Source organism: Trachurus trachurus, assembly GCF_905171665.1.
Source record: "Trachurus trachurus genome assembly, chromosome: 10".
Classification (NCBI taxonomy): Eukaryota; Metazoa; Chordata; class Actinopteri; order Carangiformes; family Carangidae; genus Trachurus; species Trachurus trachurus.
The window spans coordinates 24,129,615-24,142,990 of NC_139894.1; the positions used below are offsets into that span (position 1 = coordinate 24,129,615).

General features: G+C 41.1%; 1 protein-coding gene across 1 annotated transcript; it reads left to right on the plus strand.

The window, feature by feature from the left end:
• Window positions 1–7,432: 7,432 nt before the first annotated feature.
• Window positions 7,433–8,590, plus strand: drd1a (dopamine receptor D1a; the record flags this gene model as incomplete). Its single annotated transcript, XM_083980617.1, has 1 exon — window positions 7,433–8,590. The coding sequence occupies exon 1, from the start codon at window positions 7,472–7,474 to the stop codon at window positions 8,588–8,590; it is 1,119 nt and encodes a 372-aa protein (XP_083836743.1). The 5' UTR covers window positions 7,433–7,471.
• Window positions 8,591–13,376: the final 4,786 nt, after the last annotated feature.

A 13,376-nucleotide genomic window follows, 5' to 3' on the forward strand; every position in this document is an offset into this window, starting at 1 on the left:
GTATTTTTTGGCAAATCTGATCAGGATCAATAAACTGCTAATTGCACGAAAGCAACAGAAATGGAGGCAACTGCTGAGCTGTGCCGCCTGCTGCAATCACCGCTGGAATGACGGAGTTTGGTGCAGGCCGACCAGCGATGTCTTCTGTCTCTCCGGAATTAAATTGTGTCGCGCTGCAAGTGACACAACACCGTTCACATTGAATCGGATCTCTATGAATTTGATCAGTATCAAATTTGAAACCACCTCTGTATGCAGTTTGAATCCGTTTAGGAAAATCGCATTTTGGTTTTTCAAAAAAATCAAACTAGATATAATCTGGATATGACAAAAATCTGATTTGGAGTGGCAGTGTGAACAAGGCCTTAGACAGGTCAGGTGATCGTTTCGACAAAGGCAGATCTGGAAAATCATAGCTGAGAGGTTGTAGTTAAAGTTATGTAAGATAAGATAAGATAAGATATTTAAGATAAGATAAGATAAGATATTTAAGATAAAAAAATGAAATTCATTGTTGGCTCACCCTCATGCTGATGAATACTCCGGAGTAGTTTTTTATTCCTCAAAGTGCATCTGGAGACCCCGGAGAGGGGTTCGTAGTCCAACGAAAACTTTATATGAGAATAATAGCACCAGACACAAAAACGTCCATAAAACTACACAAAAACCTAGTAATATTCCTCCATACTCCTCGTCCACTGCAATCCAAGTGTCCTGAAGGGATATAATCCAGAGTTTACTCGAAACGACGTAATTTAGGACATTTTTACAGCCTTAACAGTCCTGTATTGAATTTGCCTTGGGCGCGCTCTCACGTTCACACGATTCACGCGTGCATCGTGCCCAACACAAAGAGGTCAATAAAACTACACAAAAACCCTCTAATATTCCTCCACATTGCTCGGTTGCTGCAATCAAAGTGTCCTGAAGGGATATAGTCCAGAGTTTACCCGAAACAACATCATTTAGGCAAGTCCGGCCTTCAACGTGTCCTTGCCATCGTGGGGAGGGTACGTGACACGTGTTAGTAATATTGCCAGTGCTTATGGGAAAGTGTAACTGTTAATTTTGCTGAATTTTCATAACAAGGGCTAGAATAGGTCTGTCACCGACTGGCTGACTCACTGCATGATGAAATTAAAGCAGTGGCGGCCAAATCTATCTATCTATCTATCTATCTATCTATCTATCTATCTATCTATCTATCTATCTATCTATCTATCTATCTATCTATCTATCTATCTATCTATCTATCTATCTATCTATCTATCTATCTATCTATCTATCTATCTATCTATCTATCTATCTATCTATCTATCCATCCATCCATCCATCCATCCATCCATCCATCCACCCACCCACCCACCCACCCACCCACCCACCTACCTACCTACCTACCTACCTACCTACCTACCTACCTACCTACCTACCTACCTACCTACCTACCTACCTACCTACCTACCTGGTCTCTGTCATTTCTGTTAGTGGAGTTACGTAATTGCTAAATCTTCAGGGACTGTGGTCAGAGAATCTCCCCCACCTCTACAGATTACAGTAACAAGAAATTATAGGTGGCATACTTTGCCTGCATTGTGAAACTATGAAACAGAAACTATTACAGTGACCACAATCTATATTTATACTGCATCATCGTCTGTCGTCATTAAAAATTTTCAGTGAGAAGGACAGAGGAAAAAAGCAAAAGAGTCCATCTGAGTGCTTCCTTCTACTCTAAAACGGTGCAGTATTTTGGACTTGATTGTGTGTCCCCTCATGTGCAGAGCAGACAACCAGTTTGTAGCGGTGGGCAGGTATCATTTGTATCCAGTTTATTATTTACAGTGTTGTTTTGTATGTTTTGCATGAAACCTGACAATACTGACCTAATTTGATCAGTCCAAGCACTAAGTGATGCATAAGAGCTGTGAGATGCTAGATTTCATTCTATTCCCAGGATTCTCCGAGGTACTGTATAGTAAGTTTGTGCATTTTGATTGAGACAAGGTGTTCAATGATTCCCCTTCATGCATTCAGTAGCTGCACACTACCAACATTTCACAAACTTATAAAAATCAACAAGGCTGCTAATGATATCACTTGTGCAATGTGCATGCACAACACCTCATTCATCAGTGTTAGAGCAGTGGAGCTTCTGCTGTGTTTAGATTGCAGGCAACAAAGATGTATACTAGTGATGTTTCAATTGTTTTAAAATAAAAACATCTGCACAAGCATTGACAATATTAAAAAAAAAAAAAAAAAAAAAATCCTCTCACTGTATTTCAGTGGCCCATGAGATTAGAAGTGTTTAAAAAAAAACAAAAAAAAAAAAAAACACCTTCTCTAGCCGCTGACAGAAACTATGAAGTCACCCTGGTTACGTTGTAGCGTGATGCAACCATGGGCTGTTCTTCCCTGACATGCAGTGAGTCATTTACCTCAAAATAGATACATAGATTTAAACAGTATCACACAATAAACTGTATATTTACGACTACTTATTTGTTGTTTATTTGTGAATACATCTCTTGTGTTCTTTTGGCAATAGACTACCTATCACCAGCCCACTACTATTTTGGTAAAGGATATCATATTACAAAATGCTGTGAAACAGGTTTGTTAGCAGTCATTCATAAAACAGGTGAGGTTAAAAAATCAGCAGCAGTACACTACAGCAAAGAAAGACAAAAAGAAAACAAATGATTTTAAAAATGACTTAATTTGTCTCAACTTTTACAGTAAATCTATACTGTATTACACTGCAAAAAAAAGGTGTGAGTGACGACGGTGAGTTTCCTCTTTTTGGTGACGGCCTACGTATATATAAAGATAGCGATCACATCAGTAGTCACACTTAAGACAACAAACAAGAAGCTGTTAAGGAAGAAAGAGCAACACAAGACTGCAGCATGATGAAGCGCGTATTTTCCCTTGTTGTGCTGTTGCATCTCTGCAACACTATGCCCTTAGACTTAGACTTAAACATGAACAAGGAGATTATTGCCAGCCTGCACACGCTGACCAAACTCTATAAAGAGAACCAAATCAATATCTCGTCTGTGAGTATAATGTGTTGATACCCTCACGCTTTATTTTGTTTCACGCTCTTGTGTATTTGCTTCACCATCGACCAACGACTTTTAATGTCAGGCATTAAAATGTTTATTTTGTCCCTACAGCCAGACACACTGAGAGTGCCATCAAAGCAAATGTGCAACCACGCCGTAAGTATACTCTTAGCACCCTCTGCCCTCTGGATGATCTACATACAACTTTCTTCCCTGTGCCGTATTTCGATGCTCTATGCTTCATTTAGGATGGTATGTACTGTATGTTATTTGATGCAATAGCCTGATAATTCCCATTCATCCCTCCACTCTAGGTTTGCTGTGTTGAGGACTTTAAGAGAGAGCTGAACACCCTGCTCACAGATCACGTAAAGCACAATGACGAAGACTTGATCTCAGAGACTCTTGAGGAACTTACGGGGAACTTGGAAGCTCTGCAAGTTAATAAGGTAAGCTGACAAATATGACTGTGTGGTTTCTCAAAATACACCAACCTCTGACTGTCTACGTTTTGACTGTTGCATCAGTTGTAGGTTTCCAGATGCGACATAGGATAATAACTCTGTTCCTTTCCCAGGCTCTCTGCCAGACTGTCCACCAGACTGTCCACCAGACTGTCCACCTCTGCCAAATGACCAACAGAACCAAACCTTCGGATGTTTTCAACCACTATGCAAATTTCCTCAAAGCACTCAACAACAAGGCAGTGAGATAACTGAAGATACTCACCTGTTCTCTGTTTTTTGCAGTGCAGTTTTACATGATATGAAATGACCATTGAATGTATGGGATAAATGTTTTTTGTGTATGTGATAGACGGTTTTTTTTACAGTTTTTTACACAAATATTTAATTTTTCAAAAAAAGGTTTTCTGTATTTATTACAACTATTTAAAAGTATTTATTTTTATTTATTAATTTATTTGCATTTGTTAATTTACTTGTGATACCAGCAATATGTGAAGAACCATTTAGGCCAGAAATATTGTGCTGCTGTCTTAATAAATAAATTCACTATTTTAATGATACATCATCTCTGAGTTGAAATCCTACTGAATTGTTACTGCGCTTTATTTGGATGCAAAAAATGAATCCACTCAGCATGACATATGCTAACCCTGACACTGTTATAGAGAGGTATCTTACCATGTTACATGAACTAAATTCAGTATTGAAATTTCCCAAAGCATCTGCTGATACTTACATATTGTACTGCCATGGTGGGTGAAGAGGAGGGGGAAGAAGTGTCGCAGGCGAAGAGGACACAATTAGCAAAGGCTCAAAGTTCCCCACCTTCTGTCTGACCCAGAAGTGCGAGGCGTTCTGTGAAAGTATGAGAGAGGTGGCTTTACATGCAAGAGCCAAACAGGAACAGGCAGACACACTGAGCTAAATCAGCGTCAGTGAGAATCAGTCTCTCTTTTATCTATTCTACCCATCTGGGGGAGAGGGAGAGTTGACTCGTTTGCATGGCAGCCCACAAAGACATACATCAACTCTGATGAACCTGCACGAATATACAGGAAGAACATGCAGCGGCACAGAAAAGGGATTAAGCTTTCAAGCATTTTGGCTACCAAAGCAGCATGTCTTGCTTATCATTGTCTTAATCGTAACAGTTATGAATGTGTGTTTATGCTGCTGCCTATTTTCCCACATCAGACAAAACCAACACTCAGGTATTTCTGTCATGACTTGAATGGCTATGCTCAAGAGCAAGTGATGACTTATGGATTACTTGAAAAAATGTTTATGTTGCTTTGTCTGTTGCTCATATCTCACTGTCTAAGTAGTGAAAGTGACTCATTATATTGTAACAAAACAGAGTCAGAGGATCTGATAATCATCGTGTTTGGGGAAACAGGAGCTCAGAGTTCATGCAGCACAAGCAGCAGCAGGGACAGTGTGGCACGAGAGCCTTTGATCTGCATGGGACATGAGAGGAACCGCAGCTGCATCTTTGAACACAACTAGCAGAGCTGGAGGCAGGTGTAGAGAGTCACGCTGAAGAAGGTCCACAATGCACTGCAGCGTCCCTCTCTATCCCTGGTCTCACCTCTGACCTTTTCACTCTGCCAGGTCTTTTATGTCCTCGAAGCAAGGCAGCAGTCAGAGTTTGAGTCATATAAAAGCAGCAAGGAAAAGGGACAACATGAGGCACATAATCAGAATCAAACACAGGGAGGAAAAGATGCTCATTATGGACTATCTTGCCCGTTTTTGGCCCAGATTTAAATGGTTTCAGGAGGAAAGCGGTAAGCAGAGCTCAGACGCCAACAAACTGACAAATTAAATTATATTACTAGTAATCAGTTAACCATTTGGGAGATACACTCACCAGGAGCTAGAATGAAATATGACATTTTACATGATAATATGTGGCATTTAAAGGTGATGTAAACAGAATCAAATCATGTCTCTTAGTCGTTTATGGCTGCAAATAATCTTCATGTTAATTTGCATTTAATTTTGTTTTAACGCACATGTTCACAACATATAATCTATTTTTATGGATCATGAAATTGATCATTAATAATAATAATGATAATAATAACAGTAATAAAAACATTAGCTTAAACCCTTCTATTAGAGTGGATGTTTGTGAAGGAAAAGGGTGAAAGCTGTTTCTTTTCCTCCTGTCAGAAGTACTTACATCACTGTAAGGTGACAGCTGGCATGTCACGATTGTTTCTGCATTCCATGATGCTCTGCATGCAAGATACCGGCTTCAACTAAATAAAACAACCAGGGTTATATGCTGACAGATATTGTCAGGGTTTTTACAAGCAGTGCACAATTTATCGGTTGAGCAGACAGAAATTATGAAGGTGACACTTGTCCACACATGAAGATTCTGGCACTGGTGGGTGAAGTATGTAAGTTCCTGTCTGGGCATAAACCTGTCTTTCAGGAAATCTATATTTCATTTGTTAAAACTCCTAGACAGAAGTGAGACCTATTTTGTCTCCTTCCCAGCTTTGGTTCTCTCCACTGATGTAATTATTCTCTTTCTCCATTAGGTGGCCCCAGTAACACATTGCCCCTGTGTTTGGCCCGTGCCCTGATTCAGTTTTATAACGTGCTTCTTGATTTCATTAAACTACACCACAGTGCAGATTTAACTAGGTCAAATTAAGAGAAAGCACTGCTGATGACAGACCGGTTTAATCGGCACCATCGTCCTTTTTTTTTTCAACCTCTAATCTCTGGAGAGGAGGTCACTTGAGCCAAGTCAAGAGTTGCCTTCTGTGTCACACTGTATAGGCTACACGAGGCAATATAGGAGAACCGGTCGCCAAAGGGTCGCATTCACATGCTTTCATCCCTTCTTCTTTCTCTTGAATGGGACAACGTCAGAGCGCCGGTGTGAAACTGGACCACCGGAGCGCGCGGTCTCCGGCCGCAGACGCGCACTGGGAGGCAGCAGGAGTCAGAGCTCAGCAGCAGCAGCAGCAGCAGCAGCGGTGATGGCTGAGTGACATTTGAATCCTGCTCATTTATTGATGCACAACAGGCAGCGACGCGGACACCATCGGGGACATAGTCGGACTGTTCTTTGGCTTGTGTTTTGCCGGACATGGATGCTGGAATGCCCTTTGAAAGGAGTTTGCCCTGTGAAGTTGTTATTGACGCGATGGGACGTTTATTTTGAATTATTTTTTATTTTTATTTTTTTTAATCGGGCTTCAGCTCACCGGAGGTCTGTGAGTTTAGGAGGTGAGTGTGATGATACAGATTGGGGGAAAAAACGGCATTTAGAGTATGTAATGTACATAAGGAGGTGTGACTCTTGATTTGAGGCATGCCTTAATAATTACAATGCGCTTATGGGGAAATGCTCTAACAGTTAAAAGCAATTAGATTTTTAAATCAGATCATTGGCACTACACAGCGCAGTAGCCTATGCATATGAACAGTGTTTACATAAACAAGAAACCAAAATATAACTGAAATATTTTAAACACCAGCATTTCTATGACAGCTATGAATACAGATAAGCTTTCGTCACACGTTATATAATTCATTTCTTTAATCCACAGGGCTGCTGGTGACTTTAGTAAACAGACAGCATTCCTAAAATTACAGCTGTTTGGGACCAACAAACAGGGCAGACAGAAGAACCCCATTCATTACACCAAGGAATTAAGTTACCAGTAACTATTGGAGCACTGCGGCTCAAATGATGTCAAACCTAATTCACAAAGCCGGACCAAATGTCCAGGACATAGAGGGTTTGACTCAAACATCTAATCCTTCATCATACATCAGAGGACACAATGATGGAGATTTTTTTTGCCTGGTTGCAGCGCAGGAGCCTCCTAGATTGTAATCCGGTGGATAAAATGTAGCTCGACTTTTCAGTATGACTTAAATGAACACTCTCCAACCCACACATGTCCAGGGATGGATCCCAAGAACTTTACAACTGTCATCGACAGTGGGTTCTTGGACGAGGCATCATCGGGCCGTGTCCTAACCGGCTGTTTCCTCTCGCTGCTCATCCTGACCACCTTGCTGGGCAACACTCTGGTTTGCGCGGCTGTCACCAAATTCCGACATCTTCGCTCCAAAGTGACCAACTTTTTTGTGATCTCACTGGCTGTGTCAGACCTCTTGGTCGCCATCTTGGTGATGCCGTGGAAGGCGGTGACAGAGATTGCGGGATTCTGGCCATTTGGCTCCTTTTGTGACACCTGGGTGGCTTTTGACATTATGTGCTCCACAGCATCCATTTTGAACCTTTGTGTGATAAGCCTGGACCGGTACTGGGCCATCTCCAGCCCCTTTCGCTATGAGAGGAAGATGACACCTAAAGTGGCCTATGTGATGATCAGTGTAGCCTGGACACTGTCCGTCCTAATTTCCTTCATTCCGGTGCAGCTCAACTGGCACAAAGCCCAAACTAAATCTTACACCCCTCTCAAAGGGTCATCTGGCTCTTCAGGTTTAAATGCTACATCTTACCACAGCCCAGAGAACTGTGACTCGAGCCTGAACAGGACCTATGCCATCTCCACATCTCTGATAAGCTTTTACATTCCTGTGGTCATCATGGTGGCCACTTACACCCAGATCTACCGCATTGCCCACAGGCAAATCAGGAGGATCTCTGCCCTAGAGCGAGCGGCCGAAAGTGCAAAGAACAGACACGACAGCATGAGCGGAGGGTCCAGCATCGCAGAATCTGAGAGCTCTTTCAAAATGACTTTCAAGAGGGAGACCAAAGTGCTGAAAACGCTGTCGGTTATCATGGGGGTGTTTGTCTGCTGCTGGCTCCCATTCTTCATCCTCAACTGCATGGTGCCCTTCTGCGAGCAGTCAAGCGGAAGGGAGGCTTTCCCCTGCATCAGCCCTACCACGTTTGACGTGTTCGTGTGGTTTGGCTGGGCTAATTCTTCCCTCAACCCCATCATCTATGCCTTCAATGCAGATTTCCGCAAGGCCTTCTCCATCCTGCTGGGCTGCCACAGACTGTATCCAGGAGGCCACAACATAGAGACGGTCAGTCTAAACAAGAAATGACTCATGACTCTCTCACAGCACTGAGTCATCCGTAATGCTAAGAGTACAAGCGTTCCTGTTGAGGCCGGTCTGATCGACTTCAAACAAGGACGCTGCTCACTGTGCTAACTCTCAGTGTGACTGAAGGATACGGTGACCCTATATGTACCCGTGTCCGGGCGAGTGGCCTGCCTGTGTGCAGACTGTCAGAGCGAGCTTGTCGTGCGCCATGGTCACTACACACTCTCTTTGGATGGAAGAAAGTCCTGAAAGAGGGGAGGGAATATTGGGGATTGAGATTAAGACTCTCCGCTGCTGTGCCAGAGAACTGGGAGTGCAGCGGTGCTGACACGCCTCTGGGATAGATAATCCCATGACTGGGCAGCACAGTCCCTAATGCTGTCAGACACTGCTCTCTTCAATACCATCACACACTCGTACACAAACACAGACACTGTCAAAACATGCCTCTCTAAATACAGTGTAGTTGCAGCACCCAGCATGCACACTACAACAAATTACATGACAGCACATAGAAATACCGTTACTCATTACGTTAACATACTGGGCTCTGCAAGGAATTCTTGCAGTAATGCGTCAAACCAAATCATGCTTCTACATAGATAAACAAGTCCATCCACAAGCAACTCTTATATTAAAGCTAGATCGAGAGCAGATTTGATTTGATGTTTTACGGGAGACCTCTGGACACTAATGAAAATGCGACACTGAGAAAGCAGCTTGTCAGTCTGCAGGTTGAAATGTCAAACCTTTTACAACTTTAAACCAAATTTACTCAACAGATGCCTCATATATTATTTGTTTCACTGCTTGAAAGTGTTTTATGGATGAGTGTCTCATATTACTTTGTGTGTCCTGTGTTTTTCATAAACAGCAGCTGATGACCTCTTTTAAGGGAAAGGCAAAGATCTTAAAGGTTTTGAATAGCTTGTGGTGTCTTTACATGTTCTGCTTGTTTTGGAGCTGAAACAGGATTGTAATTGACTGAGTCATGTTTGAGTAAATCTGTTTTAATTTGATCTTTAAAGTCAATTATTAAAGGTGAATGTGGGTTTATTACAACTTGGATCTTATTTGTACAGGTTTAGCTATGATTCCTATTTATTATAATAACATTGTTCTCCACAAAAGTAATTGCTGAGGAAATCTGGGAAACACTGACATCACCACGATGAAATCCGACAAGACAAGAAACACGAGTAGTCAAACGCTCAGTCAAGAAGTAAACCAGCCCACAGCTTGGGCAGATTGCTGAAGCCAATTTATTTGAAAGCAAACTGGAAAGTGAGCACACACGCGATGTCACTACTAGTGATTGTCTTGAAAATAAGACAAGGAACAAACACATTAAGGGTTTGAATTGACAATCACACAATTTAAACAATAGCTTTACATTTAACCTTGATTTTTCAAAATCCAAATTGCTTCCTCACAATTTGACTCACTGTGCACACATATGGTGTGAGTAAAAATAACAACATAGTAATAGGAGTAATAAGACATGCATTGTAGATGCATTTTATCCTGCACATACAAACTGTGAATTTTTACTTCAAATCAATAGTTTCACTTTTCAGTTTGGATCGTAGTTTAAATTTGAAACAAAGACTGAAAGTCTTGGAGCACGATACAAAAGTAAGAATGAAGCAGGCAGTCAGTAAACTGTGATGAGAGTGTGTCTACTCTTTAATTTATCCCATGTCTTTTTTGATTATAATTTTAAAACCTCTGATCTGATTATCTGACTGCTGGCACTTCATCTCGTCAGATGTCATTGTGGAGTTGTCTCTGTGTTTCCAGATGAAGACATGTTTCTAACATTTTGGCAAATACACCTGGTAGCTTTCTCCCTGTAGGGCCTGGGAACCACACAGTAACAAGGCTCCAGGACTTCATTAAAACCACAGCTTGGTGTTGATCTTTTCAGGTGCTGGTATGCTTTTTAATACACATTTGGACAGAGCTGGACTAACTGTTTCCCTGTTACCAATGTTAATTCTAAGCTAAGCTACACATCTCCTTGAAAGGCCCTTAACGTTGCTCTCACCAAGATCATCAGATTTCAGCTTGAAAAGAAGCACTGAACTCCGGAGCATGGCCTTCTTCATTAGCAGTTATCTCTGGCTTGGTGTATTGCATTGTTTTTGAAGTGCTAACCTGCTTCAGGTAGCTAGAGTGAACATTCATGGCACAAACAAAAGCTGTACTGTAGGTGTGTACTTAGCTATAAGCAACCTCTCTCTAGAATATACAGTTGTTATGAAAGTGTGAGACCATTGCATAGATGTTATGTCACATTCATAACAGTGTCACACATAGGAAGAAACAGTGCAGTGTCTGTTTCAATTGTGGAAAAATCTCAGTGCTCAGTGAAATAAAAGTGTATTTGTGCATTTTCATGAAATGTATGTATGTGTGTGTGCGTGTGTGCGTATGTGTGTGTGTGAGTATGTGTGTGCGTGCGTGTGTGTGATTGGCTGTACAGCTCTGACCTCCACACAACAAACTTCCTGAAGCGCATTTCACACCAGAAAGGGTAAAACTTGACGAGACCAGCTGTGTCTCACATCCAAAATTTCACTCTCACATAATTCTGGTGTCCATGTGTGTGTTCAGTCTGGCGACATCATTAGAAAAGTGAAAGTTAGTTTCTGGAGTTGTGAATAATAACAAAGTAGAGCAACCACTGTGATACCTCTTTGTCCCGACTGTTGGATTTGTTTCTGTAATTGTTGCATTAAAGATGTAGCAGCCTCTGATGAGTGACTGGACTCTTTAAACTACACGTGAATCTTGGGTAATAACTGAAACATGTAGACGTGTGTAAATGTAAATTTTAGTTTTCAGTAGCTCAGGAACTTTTTGTTCACATCAGAATTTACCCTATTCTCTTCAGCGGAACCAATATTAGACTTAACTCACAGGGCGACTTGTCTTATGGACTGTCACACAAAATGACACATGACAAAGTTGACTCAATCAATCACACTCAGGTGGTCATCATGCGCTGACCCTTTAACCTCTCAGCTGGCTCTTATGTGACACTTAAACACATGGAGCAAGGGGCACCAGCCTGTTGATCACAAGATCAGTTTCTAAGAGTTACTTTCTAAAAATCCTGAAAATCATAAAATAAATAATTGTAATCACCGGCTGCACAAGCAACTTTACAAGCTTTAGTGAATAAGCATAACAGTTAACAAAGGTAATTAATATGATTTTTTACTGCAAATGTGGACTTTATTTGTGTACCAATGTTGTCTCATACAAAAGCATGATCCACCACATGCCTTTATTTTTGTTGTTGTAATGAAAATCAATATTTGTTTGGAAGTGAAAGTTACATTGTATTTTTAGTTGTGTTTATTTGAAAAATAGACTAATGCACTTTGTGGAGAACAAATAATTATCACAAATAAACAGGCCTCAATTTGGAAATACACTCCAGAATTTCTTTTTGTATTAATGATAATTAATAATTTATTTGGAGTGACACCAAATCAATACGTTATATCCTTAATCTTTTCTGTGAAAGGAGAGCAGCGACAAGGACATGTGATGGATTTAATTCTGTTACTGTAAGATGCAGTTAAACATTTACCCACTGATCAGCTGTTTCTGACAGTGGATGAACGTCTCTATAAATGTGTCTGATATTCCACAACCATACAAATCTCAAGTTGATGTATTTTGATGTGAATAACTACGTTGCACTTGTCGGATTAACATTTTAAAATGATTGGAGAGTCATAAGTGTCTCTTATTTAACAGCTGGGTTTAGAGGATGGCTCTTTTAATCAAATTAACTTCATGTTCATTAGAAGTATAAAAAAACTGTAAATACCCAAATGAGAAGTCTTTATTTTTCCATTTCGTGCACGCACGCACACACACACACACACACACACACACACACAGAGACACACACAGTTGTCCTTTAAAGCCCGCTTTCTCTGGGCCTCGCACTGTCCTTGCCTCTGTGAAACCTCCTCAAGCGTGCCACGGGAAGGGAACAGCAATTAATTTGACTGACATCATTCAGAGTGATGGCTGAGGTGGCGACAAGACAGGGAGTGTGTGCATGTGTCGGTGGATGTGTGTGTGTGTGGTGCAGCAGCGTAACTATCACCTGCTCCAGTGCTAAACCCGGGGTCCCTGCAATGTCAACTGCACTCTGAAAACACACAGAATGAATTCCCTTTTTCCCAAGTCAAGTCTGTGAGATTCTCAAAGTGATACTGTCTTTTTAGATTGGCACATCGAAGAAGTGAAATTAGACATGGCAACTTCAGATGATGCTAATGACTGGCCCTTAGGAAATGATTTGCTGAGACAGAGAGAGCAAAGGGGGCAAAGAGAGACAGAGTCTTATGTAAGTATCAAGCAATGGCAACTTAAAAAAGAGACTCGCAGGATGCTCTCTAAATATCACATAGTCCAAGAGTAGCACCAAAGTCAGACTGCTGTCACATCTATAATGAAGCATCCTCTGTGGCCACATGCTGTCTGCTTATGAACAGGCACACCTGGTCATATTAAAGTAGGTCTTTATGCAATCACAAAAAGAGTTTGCAAAAAAAATTACTCTCCATGAAATATGTATTATTCACAACAGCGTTATCATAATTGCAACAGAGTCTAATGCATTTTTAATACCTCACATGACACAAGCATAACTGAGAGTGAGTGCGTTGGTAGTTCTAAAGTGCGTCAATACGGTCACATGCTGACAGACATGAATGCACTTTGCATGTTGAAAAAATGCCATCCCTCTGTTTGTCTGCGT